Raw genomic sequence first — 20,078 nt, forward strand, 5'->3', positions numbered from 1 at the left:
ACTAGTGTCTGTTGTATTTAAGTTTTCTTATTTAAAACAATTCCTAAGAGGTAGGTACATGAAGACTATTGTACCAATTTAGAAGATGTAGAGGCCCAGTGGAAAATATGTGCAAGTCGGTGTTGGAATGGAAACTTGCTTTCCTCATACCCTTCCCTCTGCTCCTCCAGACCTGATTTCACCATTGAGCAAAGTCTACCCTCAGGGACTGTCATCAGAGGCTTTTCACAATTGTGAAACCAAATCTTCCAAGACTCCAGCTAACTCTTTTTCCTATAGGTACTTCCTATGGCTTTGTCACTACACAACGTCCTTATCGTCCTTCAGCTAGGACAGTAATTTCTAAATACCAACTACCAACAAGGAGCCACTAAGCCTGTGGAAAGAGCAGGATTGGGTGCACAGGCATGGCCTCAGAGCCCTGCCCCGCCCTCACTGAGGAACGTCTTCAGTCAAGCCTGAGTCTGAGATTAGTCAACTATGACAGGGAGGTTAGACTTACCCCCAAAGGTGGCTGCAAGGATAAAATGAAGACTGATATTGCATGTGTGAAAATGCTCAACATTGAACAGATTCTCTGTAAATGCCCAATAAAGGTAACTTTTTCCTTGAGACCTTTTCTAATGACGTCAGTTCCCACTGATCTTGTCCTGACAACTGAAAAGATTTGTTCTACCCTTTTCCTGCTTTCTGTGCTCCATTTCCCCAAATACCCTGCAAGCACCTCCTGTTGAGGCGAGAGACCTGTCCACTCACCACTGTGCATCTATCAGTCAATGCTGGGCTCATTATCTACCTTTCTGTTGGACACTTAAATTTGCCTTGGGACAGAGAAAGTGCTACATCTGAAGTATCAGATGACAGATCATCTGCTGCCACCAGCTTTGCTTTTTAAGTAAAGTGGGTCTCTAGGATTTACAGCAAGACTAAAAGGTTAGCTGATGTTTTACCTGGACATTTCCATTTCACTAAAAGAAACACTTGAATACTTTGTATATCTTATATGTGGTTTTCTATTTTCTGATGATCGTTCCTACCCCTTACCTTTTTTGGCCTCCGTACTATAACTTCAATTTTGGAATGAAAGTGGGAGGATGACTATGATTTCACCTACAGAAACTGGCTGCCTGACTAGTCCAGGAGTTGCAAACTTTTTACATAAAGATTCATTGAGTGACCATTTGAGGTTTTGCTGGCCATTCTGTCCGTCATGACTATTCAACTCTGGCACTGCAGCACAAGCAGCCACAGAGAAGATACAAACACGCAGCCTCCAAGCTTCTGTTCCCAGTGTGGGCAGTGGCCTGTGTAAGGTCCCTGGCTACAGTCTGCCCACTTTTAGTCTAGCTCCCCACTTCCAGGGACCCACATTCTGTTATTAGGATTAGATAAGACGTGTCTTCACTCGCCTATCAACAGAATCTGTAGTTCTCCAAAGACTCAAAGTCCGATTTTCTGAAGCACAATGGAAATTTTAAAAAGGGGGGGGGGGCAGGGGTGATTGTAGAAGAAATTCTAACCTGAGAAAAGAATTCAGGCATTCTGAAGATGACTGTGTAGGCAAAGGAATGTACCATTTTTCTACTGGAGAAATGTAAAATAAGAAACAAACATGATTGGAAAAAAATGGCCACTGTCAAGGGCCTCTCACCTGTGCCCCACAGTTGCCTTCCTTCCTCTGGGTTTAGAGACACTGGCCTTTTCTAAGAGCCAAGGCCCCAATGGAAACTGTACCTCCCTTTGCAATCTATGAATCAACAGAACGATTCCTTATGTGACCCTTTAGCTTCTGGGGGGCACAATGCAGAGCTCCAGGCTGAACTTTCCCCTAGCATGTTCTGCAGTGGGTGGATGAGATTTTCTCTCCATCCCAGCACAGTGGTGGGCTTGTTCAGACTTGGCACCATCAGCCAAGAGCCCCAACTTGCTGGGACAATAGGAACATTCAACAATTTTTATGTTGGAGGCTCAACTCATTTGTCTTTTACATAACTACATTTTTTTTCCATAAGGAGAATACTTAGCTATGACCTAAGTCTTTCTATAAGCTTATTGTTTGCAAGATGGCACCAGAAAGTCTAGATTTGTGCCCTCCAACAAACCATTTCAACTGAAAACATATTTGGCAATTAATTACATAATTCAAGAAAAGAGTATGTTCTTTCCCCATGGTCCCATCTAATTTTAGATAACACTTCTTCTTTGTTGATCTTTGGACCCAGTTCCTTGAGTTCTGTTACCCCCATTTCCAATGCATAGCACTGCAAAGACAACCCTGAGCCCAGTGTGCTTCTTACTGGCCCTGTGATCACTGTGCCATATTGGGTCTAGCTCCCATTTCCTTCCAGTGTGCACAGGTTGGCAATGAATCACCCATTATGAATTCAATTCTCACTCTTTCTAGATGCTTTCTAGGTTTTGAGTCTCCTCTGCAGGATATCAAAGGCATTTGGGACCCAAATATTCTTGCCTGAGAGCCTGCCTTAAGCACTGTGGGACATTTGTTAATCTTGGCTTCTGAACACCAAACACCTATGGCAACCGCCCCATCATAGTGATAACCCAAATGCTCCCCTTCCCCAAAATTTCCAAATGTCTCACCCCAGCCCAGTCAACGTGGACACAAAGGACATCGTGGACCTTAACATGCAAAAAGATACGACAACATCTTATAACCCTGAATTGCCCAAGCTAGCAATGAGGTTAGGTATTTTACACTTAGATTTTAACACTTTGGGAAAAGGGGCTTTCTGGTTCCCATTTAGAAAAAATCCTGAAGATGAGATTGGAAAAGTGTCATAATTTAATAAGAAAGTAAGGAGAGAATGGAACTCCTATATCTAGAACCTGCCAATACCTCTAGGGTATTTTCCCTTGAATCTGTGTACTATCTCCAAATGTCTTGCAACCAACTTTTTACTGGTTGGGGTTTTTACTCAGCTTTTTTTGTTGCTATTACCAAAAACCTAATAAGAACAATTAGAAAGGAAAAGTTTATTTGGAGCTCATGATTTCAGAGGTCTAAATCCAGATCTGGTCAATTCTACTGCTTTGAGTCTGGGTTCAGGTAGAACATCATGGTGGAAGTGTGGTAGAGAAAAGCGGCTCAGGAAGCAGAGAAGAGACTAAGCTCAGCTAACCAGGGACAAAGTAGATACCCCAAAGACTCCTCCAGCCACACCCTACCAGCCTATAGTTACACCCAGTTAACCAAGTGGATTAAAGCACTGATTAGGCTAAGGATCTCATAACCCAATCATTTCACCTCTGAACTTTCTTGCATTATCTCACACCGGAGCTTCTGAGAGACACCTCACATCTAAACCATAATAGGGATAGGCTGAATGAATGGGAAGACTCAAATTATAATAAAAGGGTAATGAAAATGCAAAGAACTGAGGTTGAATTTTTCAAAAGCAAATTCTGAATGCTTTATTTTAAAAATTATAAATGTAAAAATCATAGAAAGAAGATTAGAAATATTCATGGCAAACTGAGTAAAGGGAGGAATGTGCTGGGTGGCAGAGATGAGCAGGGGCTCGGTGTTCTCCTAACACAGAAGGAGTGTTTGACCTGAACCCAGGCAGCCTGGCTCCAGGACTCAAGCTCTGGGCTATGGGATTCTCCACCTGCCTGGCTCCCTGTTGCCCCGAGCTGCTGGGATACCACTGCGCAACAGGAAAGTCCTAAAGCTAGATGATGTTTGTGGTTTCTTCCTTAACTAAAGTCTGATCACCTTAAAAAGGAAATACCCAAGGGAGATGCTGAAAGGCATATACATGTCTTAAATGAACCACTTTTCCTTGCAGAAAACTTGGTTTGGGTTGTGTATTACGTGTTTGTTTTTCCTGCTTATCAGTTTCCTATGTAATAAGCTGACTTTTCTTCTAGATAAAATGAACAAAGAAGTTGGTGAACTCCAATGCTACGAATATCTCATTCTTCACGAAGTTTCTAAAACACAATTTAAATTTTGACCCAAACAAGCTGATGTGGGGGTCCATAAGCCACAATTTCTCTGACAGAATTAGAGGCAAAAGTTTAAAGAAAAGATAAAAGGGTAAGGGGTAAAGTTCTGACTACTCCATGAACAATTCTCTGATTGACTCAGCTCTTGAGTATAAGGCTTTTCATGCCAATAGAGCAAAAGGTCAGAGAGCTTTGGCAGTCGAGGCTGTTTTGCCAATGACACAGGCTGATAGAATCAGGGTCTAAGCAAAGACAGAGCCATTCTGTGGAAAAGAATCAAGCCCTTGGGGCACTATAAGATTGAGGAATTCAACAGATAGTGACCAGGGCCCTGCAGAAACCGGGGTTTAATTTCTAGAGATATCTTTGAGCAACTGGTCCACTGACTGTCAATATCTTCTAACAGAAGTGAGAAAGTCTGAGCTCATTAGAACCAACATCTGGACTGACAGTGATGAATGAAAGAGTATTTGTTTGTTGACACAACAAACATCACCCACTCTGTGAAACAAACCTTAATCAAAGATGTCCTCACAAATCCTTCTAGCTAAGTCTCAGCTTAAGAACAAATCATATATCAAACCAGAGACTCTGCGTCTGATAGAAGAAAAAGTTGGATCCGATCTACAGATTGTGGGGTCGGGCTCCAAATTCCTTAATAGGACACCCATAGCACAAGAGTTAACAACAAGAATCAACAAATGGGACTTAATTAAACTTAAAAGTTTTTTCTCAGCAAGAGAAACAATAAGAGAGGTAAACAGGGAGCCTACATCCTGGGAACAAATCTTTACTCCTCACACTTCAGATAGAGCCCTAATATCCAGAGTATACAAAGAACTCAAAAAATTAGACAATAAGATAACAAATAACCCAATCAACAAATGGGCCAAGGACCTGAACAGACACTTCTCAGAGGAGGATATACAATCAATCAATAAGTACATGAAAAAATGCTCACCATCTCTAGCAGTCAGAGAAATGCAAATCAAAACCACCCTAAGATACCATTTCACTCCAGTAAGATTGGCAGCCACTATGAAGTCAAACAACAACAAGTGCTGGAGAGGTTGTGGAGAAAAGGGTACACTTGTACATTGCTGGTGGGACTACAAATTGGTGCGGCCAATTTGGAAAGCAGTTTGGAGATTCCTGGGAAAGATGGGAATGGAACCACCATTTGACCCTGCTATTGCCCTTCTTGGACTATTCCCTGAAGACCTTAAAAGAGCATGCTACAGGGATACTGCCACATCGATGTTCATAGCAGCACAATTCACAATAGCTAGACTGTGGAACCAACCCAGATGCCCCTCAGTAGGTGAAGGGATTAAAAAATGTGGCATCTATACACAATGGAGTACTATGCAGCAATAAAAAATGACAAAAATCATAGAATTTGCAGGGAAATGGATGGCACTAGAGCAGATTATGCTTAGTGAAGCTAGCCAATCCCTAAAAAACAAATACCAAATGTCTTCTTTGATATAATGAGAGCAACTATGAACAGAGCAGGGAGGAAGAGCAGGAAGAAAAGATTAACATTAAACAGAGACATGAGATGGGAGGGAAAGGGTGAGAAAAGGGAAATTGCATGGAAATGAAGGGAGACCCTCATTGCTATACAAAATTACATACAAGAGGTTGTGAGGGGAATGGGAAAATAAACAAGGAGAGAAATGAATTACAGTAGATGGGGTAGAGAGAGAAGTTGGGAGGGGAGGGGAGGGGGGATAGTAGGGGATAGGAAAGGTAGCAGAATACAACAATTACCAATAGGGCATTATGTAAAATTGTGGATGTGTAACCGATGTGACTCTGCAATCTGCATTTGGGGTAAAATTGGGGGTTCATAACCCACTTCAGTCTAATGTATGAAGTATGATATGTCAAGAGCTTTGTAATGTTGTGAACAACCAATAAAAAAAAAAAAAAAAAAAAAGAACAAATCATATGAATTTGCTTTGGTGTTGTCCACTGTTTGAAGTTTTCCTGCACTTAAGGAACATAGTTCCTAAATTTTTGGCCTTTTAAAAGGAGATATTTTAAGAGTTGCTCACTCAGGATCTGTTATTTCTTGTTCTCATCCAAAAAAGATGAGGTTATCCAAAAGAGAAAAAGATCATTTTTAAAATTTAGAGTCCAACAGGGAACTTACTACATGGTGTGTGCAACAAAGAAAATATGCCAAAGAGCACACAAACTATAGAAAATATCTAATTATAAATTTTAAAAAGGGAAGAAAAATTAGAAGCAGAAGAATAGCAAAGAGTTGAAACGGTTTATTAAAATGTTACCACCAATGCTTATAGAGCCTGCTCCTACTATTACCATCAACGTTAACAGTAGAATACTGCACCTCACCTCGGCATTCCACGTCGGGATCTCCCCAGAAGAGCTCCTGACACTCGCTGCAGGTACGGCCTCCAAATCCCGGCATGCACTGGCACTGCCCTGTGAACTGCGTCCAGAACATAGATCATGGTTCAAGTGGCTTCAGGGCAGAAGCTAATTGTCACTCTTCACCCCTAGTTGCCAGGTAGGAATGGACTGAGCTGTCTGCCCGAGAAGGCCTGCACATGCTGACTGAGGAGAGGCTTGTTCCTCCAGCTTTGGTACCAGCACTTTTTATCTGCTCTCCTGCAACAGTGTTTAAGCAGGGCCACAGCATGATACAATTGATTTACACCTTTCCTCATTCTTTTTTTTTTTTTCATTTTTTTTTCTGAAAGGTTTTGCTAAGTTGCTGAGGCTGTCCTCAAACTTGTGATCCTTCTGCCTTAGCCTCCAGTCATCAGCTCCTTTCCTGTTTATCCTCACAGATCAACATTAATCTTAGGCTATCTGACTCACATGACTTAGCAGCATGTCACTCAGCCTGTGTGAGTAAACAATAACACTCTTTACAATGCTGAGTATGGCTATTCGGTTCCTTTGAAACTGAGTAAGAAAAAAAAGTCTGATTTGGGGGCCAGTCAAGGAAGGGGCCCACTCTGGTGAACCTACATCTGCAGTGGGGCACTAAAATGAAATGCTATGGATGCATCAGATGAGGACGCTGCAGAATTAGTCACCTTAGCCAAGAAGGGGGACAAGTTAAGGGCTGATAGCCAGCTCATGCAGTGCCTGCCAACTTCTGTATTGGCCTTTCAATAATTGGGGCAAAGCCACCTAGTGGTCTAGTTGTCACCTAGGCTCATCCAATCCTCACTCCTCTGCCACAGCCCCTTACCTCATTACAAGATGGTCCGAAGGAATGTGCAGAATTACAGTCACATGGGTCACACCCAGTCCCACTGGCCAGCTGCCAGGTATTGGGCGCACAGCGGTCACAGTTCTGCCCGATCACATTAGGAAGACACAAGCACTGACCAGTGGCTTTGTCACACTGACAGTCAGACCCATTACAGTGCTCCTGCACGGTGCCCAGGTAATTGCAGACACACTCTGAAAAAGAACAGCAAGATCAGCTTTACCTGTAGTTACATTCACACACACACAGGCATGCAGAAGCTGGATACAGCTCATCAGCTAAGGTTTTCCCTCTCCAGATCTCAATCTTGACAGGCAAGAAGGAACGGAAAAAATCTAAAATTACTGCTCTTTGGAAGTTGTTATGATATACTACATCATTCTGACATTTCTCAGGCAAATGACATATTTGCACAATGCACAATGACAGATTTTGCCTAGGAGTATTTTCCAGATATACAGATCTAATAAGCTGCTGGTGAAACATTTTAAAATTGAAGATTTAATTGGAAATTTAAAAAGATATATGCCTGCGGGAATAGAGATATCCAAAAATTTCAAATTCTTGGCAAGAAAATGCAGTAATGAACATGTCAGAAAGAACAGGTAGAAAGAGGCCCTTTAAGCTAGTAAGGCTTGAAGGAATCTGGTCCTGCTGGTCCTCACATTCCACACAGGTTTCTACAGACCAACAGTGGCCTAGGGGCTTTGAGCAGCAGAGAAGGCTCTAACTGATCTCTTGATAAGAGAGAAAAAAATGTGAAAGATTTTAGAAATGTTACCCCTTTTCACTAAGCTGTAGGGCTCTGCTCATCAATGACTCTGGAAAAGGTGTGGCCTACAGTGGTATTTAGAATCTCCCAAGTCCCATTTGGTCAGCAAGTTCCTAGGTAGAAGACGACATCCACACACTCTTTGTGTGCCATTTATCATGGTTACAGCCAGTTTTCTGTTTTGGTTTTCTCTCCCTGACATTGAGCCATATCTTGAGACTCCACAACTTGCCAGAAAATGCTGGAATGCTAAAAACCAATTCGTTCTCATCCTTGTTTTAGGGATTTAACTCAGGGGCACTCAACCACTGAACCACATCCCTAGCAGCCCTATTGTGTATTTTATTTAGAGATGAGGCCTCATGGAATTGCTCAGCACCTTGCCATTTCTGAGGCTGGCTTTGAACTTGCGATCCTCCTGCCTCAGCCTCTCAAGTCGCTGGGATTACAGGTGTGTGCCACTGCACCTGGCTCAATCTCATCTTTTTTATTAAAACTGAAAATATAACCTTTCTGAACTAATGATGCAAACAACCACCTGATGATTAAGAGAAAGGTGACAATCATTTCAACCAAGGGCAAAGAGAATGTAAATCTTACTTCTACAGTCCTGCCGGAGGGCATCACCATAGTACCCAAATCGGCAGAACTGGCAATGGTCCCCTTCCGTGTGGTACAGGCACTTGAGACACCTTCCAGTCTCCTTGTCACAAGCTTCTGGGTCTGTTGTGTCAATGTTGTGGTGACACTGGCAAGGCTGACAGGACCCCCCAACATTGGAGGGATTGCCAAAGTATCCTGAGGCACAGTCCTCACATCTGGAGCCTAGTGAGCAAAAACAAACAAAAACAGAAACAAAAATACAAGTCTATCAGCTTGACTAAAAAGCCAGATAACATTCAGCTGATATTCCTGCCTAGAGAGCTAATCTGGCTGCTTGTCTTCACTGTGCTATTGACAGAGCCTGAGACCACTACATCAGGCTTCTTAGCTGTGAGGGGAGGGAAGTATTCTGTGGCTTTGGAGGCAACAGCAGGGCAAGACAGTTGTAAGACTCTTAGCACGTGGGACTTTAGCTTCTCATTATACAGGGGTCGAGCAGGCCAGGAGCTAGACAGAGATGGACACTATAAAGGGTAACTCGATATTAAACACCTACCCCAAGAATTATATAAACTGAAAAACCACTGCACTTTCTGAAACAACCTGAAAAATGGGATTCTTGATGATGACCAATTTTCTTAAGAAATCCTTGAATCTCAGGCTTATGTGAACCACACAAAAGCAGAGCTAGTATTGAAGCAGAGGTTTTGATAATGAAATAAGAAGGAGCTTATGCTCATGACCAGCTAAATTCACTAAGTATGAACAGACAATGTGATTTTAATAATAAATCAGTGAGGAAAATGTTCAGCTCTGACCAACACGGCTATCTGTCAGTTTCCTAGATGATATTCTTTTTCATCCTTCTGCCACCATTTGGCCACCTCACTGCTTTGAGACAGTTTGGCTAGGAGTCAGACAAGGGAAGAGAGAAACAGAAACTAATCTTCCTACTGTTTAAGAACAGAAAAAGGTTTCACAGGGTTTTGTGTAGATTTGAATGAACTTGATATCCTCACCTCATATAGCCACTTGCTCACAGCTTTCCAGGGGAAGAGTTTCCCATGTGCAGTTGATAACATTATTATCTTAGAGACTCAAGAATTAACTCTACCCACATGCCAAGTATGAAAATAGAAGGATCTTTCCAATTCCCTTAACTTTTACTTAAGGATTGTAAAAGTGACCTTAACTAACTCACCCTTCATCTCCTTCTCCTCAACAATGAACTCAAAGACTACCCTTTCCTCCCTCTTTACCTCCTAGAGTTGGTACATGACTTACCAATGTACCCAGGATCACAAACACAGGCAAGCTGTAGAGTCACAGGATCTTGGTAACAGCTCCTGGCAAACTGGCGTCCACTGCCAGGACCATCTGGGCAAGGGCAAGGGCGGCAGTGATCTCCTGACCCAATGATGGGGTCACCATAGTAACCAGCCAAGCACCTGCAGCAGTCACGAGAGAGAGTGAGCCATGATCCAGTTTTAAGAAAGCCTGTTCCAAGAAAAGTCTTAGAAACTGTGTTCTGCTTGGGGACATCTTCCCCCATTCCCCATGTTTCCACATGGAGAACTTTCCACAGAAGCACTGGTTTTTCAAACTTTTACCCCAATTGGGGTCCCATGGAGGACCTGTTAAAACATAGCTTGGCTCCTCTCCTCAAGCTTCTGACTCAATAGGTCCCAGGTGGTCCTGATGCTACTGATATGGGCTTCACAGTTGGAGGACTACTATCATTAGGATGATACCGTCATCTCACATGGCCACTTGCTCACAGCTCCTCAGATAAAGGATTCCCCACGTACACTAATTTGTCCCATAAGCTACCTGCCTGCCCCAAGTGTTGGGTTCTGCTCCCTCTTTTCCCTAAGGAGTCAGTCTTTGTGGACATGGTTTGTGCATCAGGTTGGGGAGAAATGAAATGTTAGCAACCACGCGTCTGATCCAGTTTTTACCAGTAAGAAAGTGGACAGGGATGCTCTGCAACTATGTGACTTTGCAATCCATGTCTCACATGGTGGCATACTTGGTCTGCAATGAGGGAGGCCATTTATTAACTCCCAAATTTAGCAGGTCCAATCCTCTCAACTTATAGACCAGGGGTTGATGGAGCCCGGATGATTTGCCAAGCTTATATACCTTGTTAGATAATGAGCTATTATTTCAATTGCTGACTTTCAGCAAGAGATTCTTTTACTGAGTCATGCAAATATCTTCAAGATAAATCCATCCATCCTAGTTATACTTATAGGAAACTGAATACTTGAACTCACCCAAAGTTATAAAGCAAGTTAGAAGCAGAGCTGGGCCATGATTTCCAATTCAGTGTGTTTTCTCTGTTTTGTTTTAGGGTGCTGGGGATAGACCCAGGGCCTCATGTATGCCAGGCAAGTGCTCTATCAAGGACTGAGCCACAACACCTGCCTATTTTTCATGCTCTTTTGGAGGTAGAGGTAACATATTTTTAAAGTGGGGGAAAAGAGAGAATTAATTTCCTGTTCTGAGAAAATTAATCATATATTTGATTAGATGCAGAAATAATACATGAACATACTCCTTAATTATGTGCTAGGTGCTGGGAAATTCATAGTGATGAAACAATTTTGTACAATGGTATCTGAGGAAATTTCTGGGACTTTTCTAAGTAAAATAAAACATAAGACGTCATGACAAATAGAACGTTCATTTCCTGCCCTGCCCCTTACTTCCTCCCCTCAAGAACAAATCTAGCATACAGTTTTAAATTTGTGGGATTGAAATTTTGATCATCTGGGAAAAAGGAAAAGAAGGATGAAAAATTGGCTCAAACTAGAAGGCAGAACTCCAAATACTGTTAAAAAAGGGTTGTCCTCCAAACCCAGGGCTAAAAATCTTTTCTCCCACATCACTTCCTATTCTTTTTTAAAAAAAATTAAAAACAAAACAAAACAAAATAAAAAAACCCTTTACCAATAAAATCCCAAAGATAGTTGCAAATATCAACCAGTCTATTCTCAGCTGATGCTCTTTGAACATTCCCGTGTGTCTCATTTTGAATCAGCACTGTGGGTAAACCACCTTTGTTCCCTACCCTCCTCTCTTCTGGTTAATCTTATTTTTTCATCTATCTCTTTCTCATACTAATTCTCCATCTCCCTCTGGACAATCAACAAAGAAAAATCTAGGGCAGAAAACAAAAGATGACAGTGATATATTAATTTCCTACTTTCATCCCTGTGTAACTCTTCCCTTGTGTTCTTTTTACAGCACAATTTTGTGATGACTTTGATTCAAATTCTTAAATACCACTTTAGCATCAGGCCAAGAGTCATGTGTTTGCTTCATGAATGTTTTTAAATGCCTTAAGTTAACCACATATTCAGTTTTCACTAAATATTTTTCATCTGATAAGCAACTAGCACCAAACGAAGCACCTGCTGAAGTCTTACAAGTGACTATATTTATGGACAGATATTACAAGAAAATTTATGGATATGGAAAGGTGGAAACTATAATCCCCCCCCCCCGCCGCCAAAAAAAAGCAGTTTCTAACAGTAAGGCTGCACTTCTTAATTAGTCATGAAAGGATAAGTCAGTGTGTAATTTTTCACAGACTATTTTTATCTATTGAACTAAATTGTTAATGTCAATGGAGGTACATTTTATGTCTACTCTTCCGAGTGCTTTACAGTCATAATAATTTCTCAATTAACACTTGCTAGAACAGTTCTGCTTGTGCACATTTTATATGTCTCCTGGAAACTGGGATTGCATAAAATGTTTTGAAAAACAAAGCTACTTAAAATGACTAATTCCATTTGGATTTGGTTTCTCCTTTGACCCAAATTAGGCACTAGCATTTCACAACTCCCATCTGAGGCCAGAATGTGCCGAGACAGAGACATGATGTCTTCACAGACCTATTGGTGAGCTCTAAAATGACTCCATGAGGGCAGATTCATGGTAGTTTTGTTCTCTGCCACATCCCCAGCATCAGGCCACTGCCTGGCACATACAAGTTATAAACTACATTTGTGCTGCATAAATGAATGAGCTCCTAGGAAATACCAAGGTGGTAAGAAATGAATGAGCCACGTGGAGCCCAGCAGAGATGAAGTCTGTGATTTGTCTAAGAAAATATTTGCTCAGCCAAGGACAACATCACTCTTGTCTTACAAGAGGCGGCGTGCACATACCTCTCACAGTTGTGGCCTGTGGTGTAGTCCTGGCAGCCCAAGCACTCCCCGGTCACTGAGTCACAGTCATCGGCATGCCCGTTGCACTGGCAGGGCTGGCAACTTGGAAAGCCCCAGTACCCAGGTAAACACTGGTCACACTGCCGAGCATACACCCCGTGGAAACAGTGGCACTGGCCAGTGATCGCATCGCAGAAGGCATTGACGGATCCTTGAGGGTGGCAGTCACAAGCTGCAGAAAGAGGCCAACAAGAAAACGCCTTGAGAAACTCACTGAATAATATAGAGACGTGTCAGAGCACCCTTTTAAAAATTAGCAAACTTGTCTCCAAATCCCAATGTTCGTGGGCTCATGTGATCAGCTCCAGCACTGCCTTCTGGAGGGATGAAACACCTCCCCCACCCCACCCGGTCACTGTGTTGCTCATCTGAACACCTAACAGGGCTTCTCATACACCTACGTTTGCATCCGCTGGGGCCAAAGCCAAAGGTTCCAGGCGCACACCTGTCACAGGTTCTTCCAACCACGTTTGGCCGACACTGGCACTGGCCTCCGCTGGGGTCACACACAGAACTCAAGGAGCCCTGAGGGTCACATTCGCAAGCTGCAGGGTGGAGACAGGCCAGAATCTATGACATAAGCAGCAGCACCTCACACCCGCCTCTGAGCTGGCCCACCTCCTCTCTGCTGGCCCACCCTGGTCCTGGCTCTTACTACTCTGGCTTATTCAGAATCCCAATTTCAAACAGTATCATTCCTGTGCCAAGTGGGAGAGAAGAAATAGGGCAGAGAGGACAGATCAAACCAGTTTTTCTAGGCAGACAGTCATTCCGGCTTTTTGCCTGGTCTTCAGAGCAAAAAGTCCTATCACAGGACTTAGACCTTTCTCTGACCTTTCACAGAAAAACAAATTTCTGTTATTTGATGCTCCTCTGACTCCACCCAATTCCCCTCTCTACCTATGGACATGCTATATCCTCAGGGATTTTTCCCTAGTCACTTGCTGTTCATATATTATTCCATCTTTAATGGTGCTCAGTTATCTATTAATTTTGGGTTGAGCCCAGGGGCACTTTACCACTGAGCTATATCCCCAGCCCTTTTTTATTTTTTCCAACAGGGTCTTGCTAAATTGGTGAACCAGGTCTCAACTTGCAATCCTCCTGTCGCAGCCTCCAGGCTTGCTGGGATTACAGGTGAACCACACCTAGTTGGATTACCAAAATATTACTTAAAATGAAGACAAAACCTCATACAGACACCATCTCCTTTGTTTAAACACGGAACCACTGGGTCTGCACTCCAGTGCACCTCTGATGCCAAGCACACTCAGAGCAGGAAGCAGCACCTGCCTCAGCTGCCAGGCTACACCTACCCAGGCCCATTTGATGTAACAGGGCGGAAATGCTAAAGATGATGTTTCTGCAGACATCAGTCATTGGTGTCTTCACAACACTTCTGCTGTTCTCCAGACACCGGTATCTCTGAAAGGTGTCCCACACACTGTTGGTGATCCCATCTCCTGAGCCTCCCGTGGTGAAAATGTCCAGCGATTTACAATAAGGCATGAGAACAAGCTGCAAAGGAATGAAAACAGCAAAAAATCCTGATGGCTGTGTCCACATTGTCAGTTAAAGCAAGTAAACAGATAAAACCCCCAAGGCCTCTTTGTTTCCTGAACAGAAGAAAATCTGACTCATTAAGTGAAATCCTTCCTATTCTTGAACCTTCTGGCCAGGAAAAGCTTAGATATACTTTACATAGCATGATTGTTTTTGAAATGCTATTGTTTAAGGCATTTCCTATTTTGGGAGAAAAGCAGTTTAAGTAGATCTTTTCTATTGGGTAGAATTTTGTAAGCAAGGTGAACTTGGAAGGGAGAAAGAATAATCTGCTTTACCTCTCCATGGGCACTACCCCCATAACACCTCCAGGAAGCATTTGGGCACTTTTTTAAAATTTTGGTAGTGGGGATTGAACCCAGGGTGCTTATGTACAATATACATATTTTTAAACATTCACTTTTTTAAAAAAATAACTTTATTTTTATGTGGTGCTGAGGATCAAATCCAGTGTCTCACACATGCTAGGCAATTGCTCTATCACTGAGCTACAACTGCAGCCCCCTTCTTTTATATTTTATTTATATGTATATGTTTTATATTTTATATTTTGCTAAGTTATTTAAGGTTTGCTAAGTTGCTGATGCTGGCTTTGAACTTGTGATCCTCCTGCCTCAAACCTCCTGAACTACTGGGATTATAGGCGTGTGCCACTGCACCTGGCATTTGAGCTCTTTTTTTGTGTGTTTGATAATGGGGATTGAACTCAGATGAACACTACATCCCAAGCCTTTTTTATTTTCCATTTTGAGACAAGGTCTTGCTAAGTTGCCCAGACTGGCCTTGAACTTGAGATCCTCCTGCCTCCTTCTATTAAGTAGCTGGGATTATGGTGTGCACCATGGCATCTGGCTCAGTTGGGTACTTTCTGCCCAGGCTTTCCTGCATGTGTCAAAGGCGACCTGGCACTTACCGAGTCAATGAGCGTGTAGGGGCTCTCCACGTCAGTATCGGAAGAAGTGTACTGGGGCAGCTCCAGCCTCACCGTGTAGTTCATACCCTTCTCAAAGCACACGGGGCGGGGAAGGACAACATATCTGCCCACAGACAAGAGAAGACAACAAACAGCCCATAAATATAAAAAAAAAACAAAAAATAAAAATTAGAATGAAAAATGAAAGCTCTATAGTGACAATTCCAAAGGAAGCAAGTCCATAGTCAATGTCTGGCTCTGAAACAGTAACTACTACTTAAAACAGACTAGACAAAAAAATTTTTGTTTTGTTAATTTTAGTTAGTTCTGTGGAGCTGCAAACCTCTGTCACACTGACCTTGAGCCTGGCGATAATGACACCACCTGGTTGTCATCATCAGGAACAGTGTTACCACATCGGCTGCTGGTTGGAATCTTCCCAGGTCGCTGCACTGTGATGACAGCTTTTTCCCAGTGATCGGGAAGCTAGAATATGAAACAAACAAAGAGAGGACCATCTGCATCAGCCCAGGGCTGCCTGTCTGTTCTCTCCAAATCGATCATTTGCCAAGTTTAAATGGAAAACACAGATGCTTTTCCTCCCTCTTTCCCATTTCCTCTGCTATTGCCCCAGTTCCAGCCCCAATCCCTTTTCTCTAAATGCTGAAACACCTCTTGAAGGCCCTCCCTGCCTCTTCTCAGTGTCCCTTGTGGCCTACTTTCAAGCCCAAATGATGATGATCCCCTGCTCAAAATCCTTCAAGTTTCCTATGACTATGTAGCCCACCTTCCTCACTGATCCTGGCATCTTCCTAAGAGCATCTCCAGCCATATCCTCTATCTAACCCAGAGGAACAATTCCCAGAAATCTTGCTTCTTTACTCATGATATTCCTTTCTTCCTTTGTATTAGTTTATAAAAATTCCACCCAAACATTAAGGCTTAGATCCAGCTTTTTTTTGGGTGGGAGGTACTAGGGATTAAACTCAGGGGGCACTCGACAATGGAGCTACATCCTCAGCCCTATTTTGTATTTCATTTAGAGACAGGGTCTCACTGAGTTGCTTAGGGCCTCACTTTTGCTGAGGCTGGCTTTGAACTCACGATCCTCCTGCCTCAGCCTCCCGAGCTGCTGGGATTACAGGCATGCTCCACTGCACTCAGCTAGATCCAGTTCTTTATGACACATTTTGGCAGCCTCTGGCTCAACCCAATTGGTGTCACTCCCTCCATCTTTTGGCCCCATTCTCACCTCTGTTGTCACACTGTCACCTCCAGCCCTTTACTATAGTGAGGGAAATGTGTCTACCTTTGGGCAGCCAGGCCTATAGGGACTCCTCAATTCAGCCAGGTTAAGCACCTTACTAAATGAAACTGGATTCAAGAAAAATAGACATTTTAGGGTATTCACTGTCATTCACTGGTAGGGTGCTTGCCCACCATGCGTGAGGCCCTGGGTTTGATCCCCATCACCATTAAAAGAAAAAAAGAAACTTTAAAAGAAAAATATACATTTTAACTTTTATGAAGGAGGTTAGCAAAAAGTCAGAGTCTGATCTGTACCAAAACAAACCGCAGATTTCACAGAAACTTGAAGTCCCCATTAAAAGTTCTGTTTTCTACCAACACCCCCCCTCCACCCACCCTGCCACAGTCCACTGGGGTGGTTCCTCACCTGTGGCTCGTAGCGAATTAGGATGTCATACTCCATGGAATATGGTATGTTGTCAATGAAGAACTCCAAATAAGCCCCCTCGGGCACTCGGACAAAGCCAGCTCCAGTCCAGGATGGAATCCGGTCTGGGATGTACTGCCGTTCCACCACACTGACTCCCTGGGAAACAAGGGGAACAGTGCTATGCTTTATATGCAGTGGAATTCAATTTCACTTCACAGCCCAAGAAATCCAAAGCCACCCCAAAATTCAAAACCATGACTCTCATATCTGTTCTTCAGATACAAATTTCCCAGTAGGTTGTATAGAGTTTTTGATATATAAGCAGGTAATTGGTTTCTTTTTAGTTTTGTGGTTGGAAGTCTTGGGACATTGGGGATGGAACTCAAAATGACAAGCAAGTCTAGGAGGGATGGAGTCATCTTCGGAGTCTCCACAAGGCTAGTCAGTCCAATGTCTAATGGAGTTATTTCTGTCTCATTGGCATTAGTTTCAGGCTCTAAGTACAAGGAAATAAACTCGATATGCTGATGAGCACTTGCTAATTACTAAGTCATTTCTGATGTCCTGTTCACAAGGTTGTTAGATAACACCTGTGGTTGGTCATCTCCAAAGGTGGCCACCATCAATTCTTTTATTCCTCTATCTGTAAGCAGCTTTAACCATCAAGAGACACAAACTACATTATCCTCTATGAGACTTAGTTGGCTGTGTGACCAATAGGATGTCAGGAAATGATATTCTGGGACTTCTGAGTCCAGGCTTCAAGAGATCTGGCAGCTTCTGCTTCCTCCTTCCTGGAAGCCAGAGGCCAGGTGAAGAAGTCTCGCTGTCCTCACCCTACCAAGCTAGCAGGAAGCTCAAGAGACCTGCTTGGAGAGGTCATGTGGATAAAAATGCCCAGCCAGATTCCAACTGCTTCAGCCATTTCAGCTGAAGTCTAGACATACACTTTAAGTCTATATGATGTCAGATATAATTTTGGAGCACACAAAGAGAGAATGGAGGAAGACTTTTTCTTACAAAGACAAATTTCTTAAACACACCAGCCAAAAGCCTTATTAGTGAATGCTCCAAAGTCTTATTTGTGAATGACAGACTGACTCAGCTTTAAATTTAGACTGTTTTCAATAAGGCATGTCCACACCCATATTTTGTGCTGACAAAAGCTACAAAATTGCTTCTTCAATGGCCTCTATGCAGAGCACGTTTACACCATAACCCCCCTTATAATGCTCCTTTGCCAACCTGCCATGCACCCCTCTACTTACAGGCCCCAAACTGGCTTCCTCTGCTTCATAGAGGTAGTGATCCAAGGTGGTAAAGTAGTACCCAGATTCCACCCCGTCACACTGCCTTCCGATCATGTGAGGTCGACAGGAGCACTGGCCCGACTCCGCAGAGCAACTGCAGGGAGGAAGAGCAGGTCAGCTGTGTTGGCCATACACATGAATTGGTTCACTGGAAGCTATTCTGTCTTTGCCATTAAACATTACAGGGGGTAAGAGGTTTATGTAGAATTTTATTTCCTTCACAAAACAAAAATATGTGAAGGAAAAAATAATGCCTGTGAATGAGTCCCAAACTCTAAAGCATGACAATGAAACCTTTTCAGTTTTACCTCTCTTTCTTTCTTCACTTATGCTCCACCCATGTAGAGATTTTCTATAGACATCACACACTTTCTTGCTTTGGTATCTTTTCTGTTTTGCTTATATCCAACTGTGAGCTCTTTCCTGAGCCTCAGACCCAAATATCCAACTCCCTGAAGGACACCTCCAACTTGATTATACCAGAGGCACCCCACATGAAAGGGTCCAAAATGGCAACACTCAATCCCTCCCATGTTTTCTACTGGGGTGAAGGCACTCTTGCTCCCCGCTATCCCCACTGAGTCAACTAAGTTGGAAATTTAGAAGGTATTCTACAGATTACTTCTTCATATACAAATAAGAATCAAATTCTGTGACCTTACCTCTTTGCATCTTTTGTCTGTCTTCTTCTTTTCTACTGATCATGCTATATTTTGCTTCTCTTTCCCAAACAGCAAAGGCAATAAGTCTAACTGGAATCCTCATTGCCAGGTTTGGAACTTATCAACCGAGTCACATCACAGTGGTCTTGGGAAGGTACACTCTGCACCTTCCATAATCTGCTGTTCTGCACCTCTCCAGCCTCATCTCTCCCACCATACTCAACTACTTGCAGTTTCTCGAATGCACTACTTGATTCAAGCCTCCTTCCCTTTGCTTATGCTGTTCCTCCAGCCTGAAGGTCCTTTCCCCTTAATCCCTAGCAAAGATCCACGTGTTCTTTAAAAATTCAACTCACACACCACCTTTGCAGTGGCATTTCCTGACCACCAGCCCCCATTCCATAAAATGAATTTCCTCCATAAAACGAACTTCCTCTCATGTCATCACCTCCTTAAGGGAGAAACAATGTCTCTTTTACTCCTGTATCTTCAACATCTAAAACAAAGCTCGTCAGAGTAGGAATTCACTAAACTGAAGCACTGGGTCTTCAACTCTCCAGTTTCCAGAGCCTCACTCAACTCCTATCCCTTTATCCACGTTCTATTTAATTCCCTCCATCATTCTCAAGTGGTGATTTCTGAGGTTTTAATTGTTCCTTAACTATATTGTTCTTAAGACATGTTGCTTTCTTCCTTATAGCATATTACTGACAGATTTCTCTAACCCCTTATTTCTCTAACTCCTTGAGGGTCTGAACAGGGCCTTACCTTAGTTTCCCCATCACAACTGGAGCCTAAAACCCAAATTACATGCATCCATATTTACTCCATTAAAATTTAACCTGTGCTAGGCGCGATATTGCACGCCTGTAATCCCAGCTACTTGGGAGGCAGAGTTAGGAGGATCACAAGTTCAAAGCCAGGCTCAGCAATTTAGGGAGGCTCTAGGTAACTTAGTGAGACCTCGTCTCAAAATAAAATATAAAAAGTGCTGGGGATGTGGCTCAGTGGTTAAGTTCCCCTCGGTTCAATCCCCAGGACAAAAAAAAAAAAAAAGTTAAGCTGTGGTTTGAAATTGTTACTAAAGTAACCCATTCTCAGAGATCCTTTTTTTCTT

The 20,078-nt window shown here is 42.8% G+C and overlaps 1 protein-coding gene across 2 annotated transcripts in view; it reads right to left on the reverse strand.

Moving 5' to 3' along the window:
* The window catches only part of LAMB1 (laminin subunit beta 1), a 69,481-nt gene that overhangs the window by 19,581 nt on the left and 29,822 nt on the right, over positions 1–20,078 (reverse strand). For both annotated transcript variants that reach the window (XM_081283556.1, XM_081283557.1), the window contains 11 exons: positions 18,258–18,393; positions 16,987–17,145; positions 15,670–15,797; positions 15,312–15,435; positions 14,152–14,353; positions 13,237–13,380; positions 12,776–13,007; positions 9,882–10,045; positions 8,595–8,819; positions 7,202–7,416; positions 6,334–6,430 (listed from right to left, as the gene is read on the reverse strand). In XM_081283556.1, coding sequence (XP_081139682.1) covers positions 6,334–6,430; positions 7,202–7,416; positions 8,595–8,819; positions 9,882–10,045; positions 12,776–13,007; positions 13,237–13,380; positions 14,152–14,353; positions 15,312–15,435; positions 15,670–15,797; positions 16,987–17,145; positions 18,258–18,393 — 1,826 coding nt within the window. The remainder of the gene's footprint in view (positions 1–6,333; positions 6,431–7,201; positions 7,417–8,594; positions 8,820–9,881; positions 10,046–12,775; positions 13,008–13,236; positions 13,381–14,151; positions 14,354–15,311; positions 15,436–15,669; positions 15,798–16,986; positions 17,146–18,257; positions 18,394–20,078) is intronic.

The sequence above is a fragment of the Spermophilus citellus genome, assembly GCF_964194105.1.
Source record: "Spermophilus citellus genome assembly, chromosome: 3".
Lineage (NCBI taxonomy): Eukaryota > Metazoa > Chordata > Mammalia > Rodentia > Sciuridae > Spermophilus > Spermophilus citellus.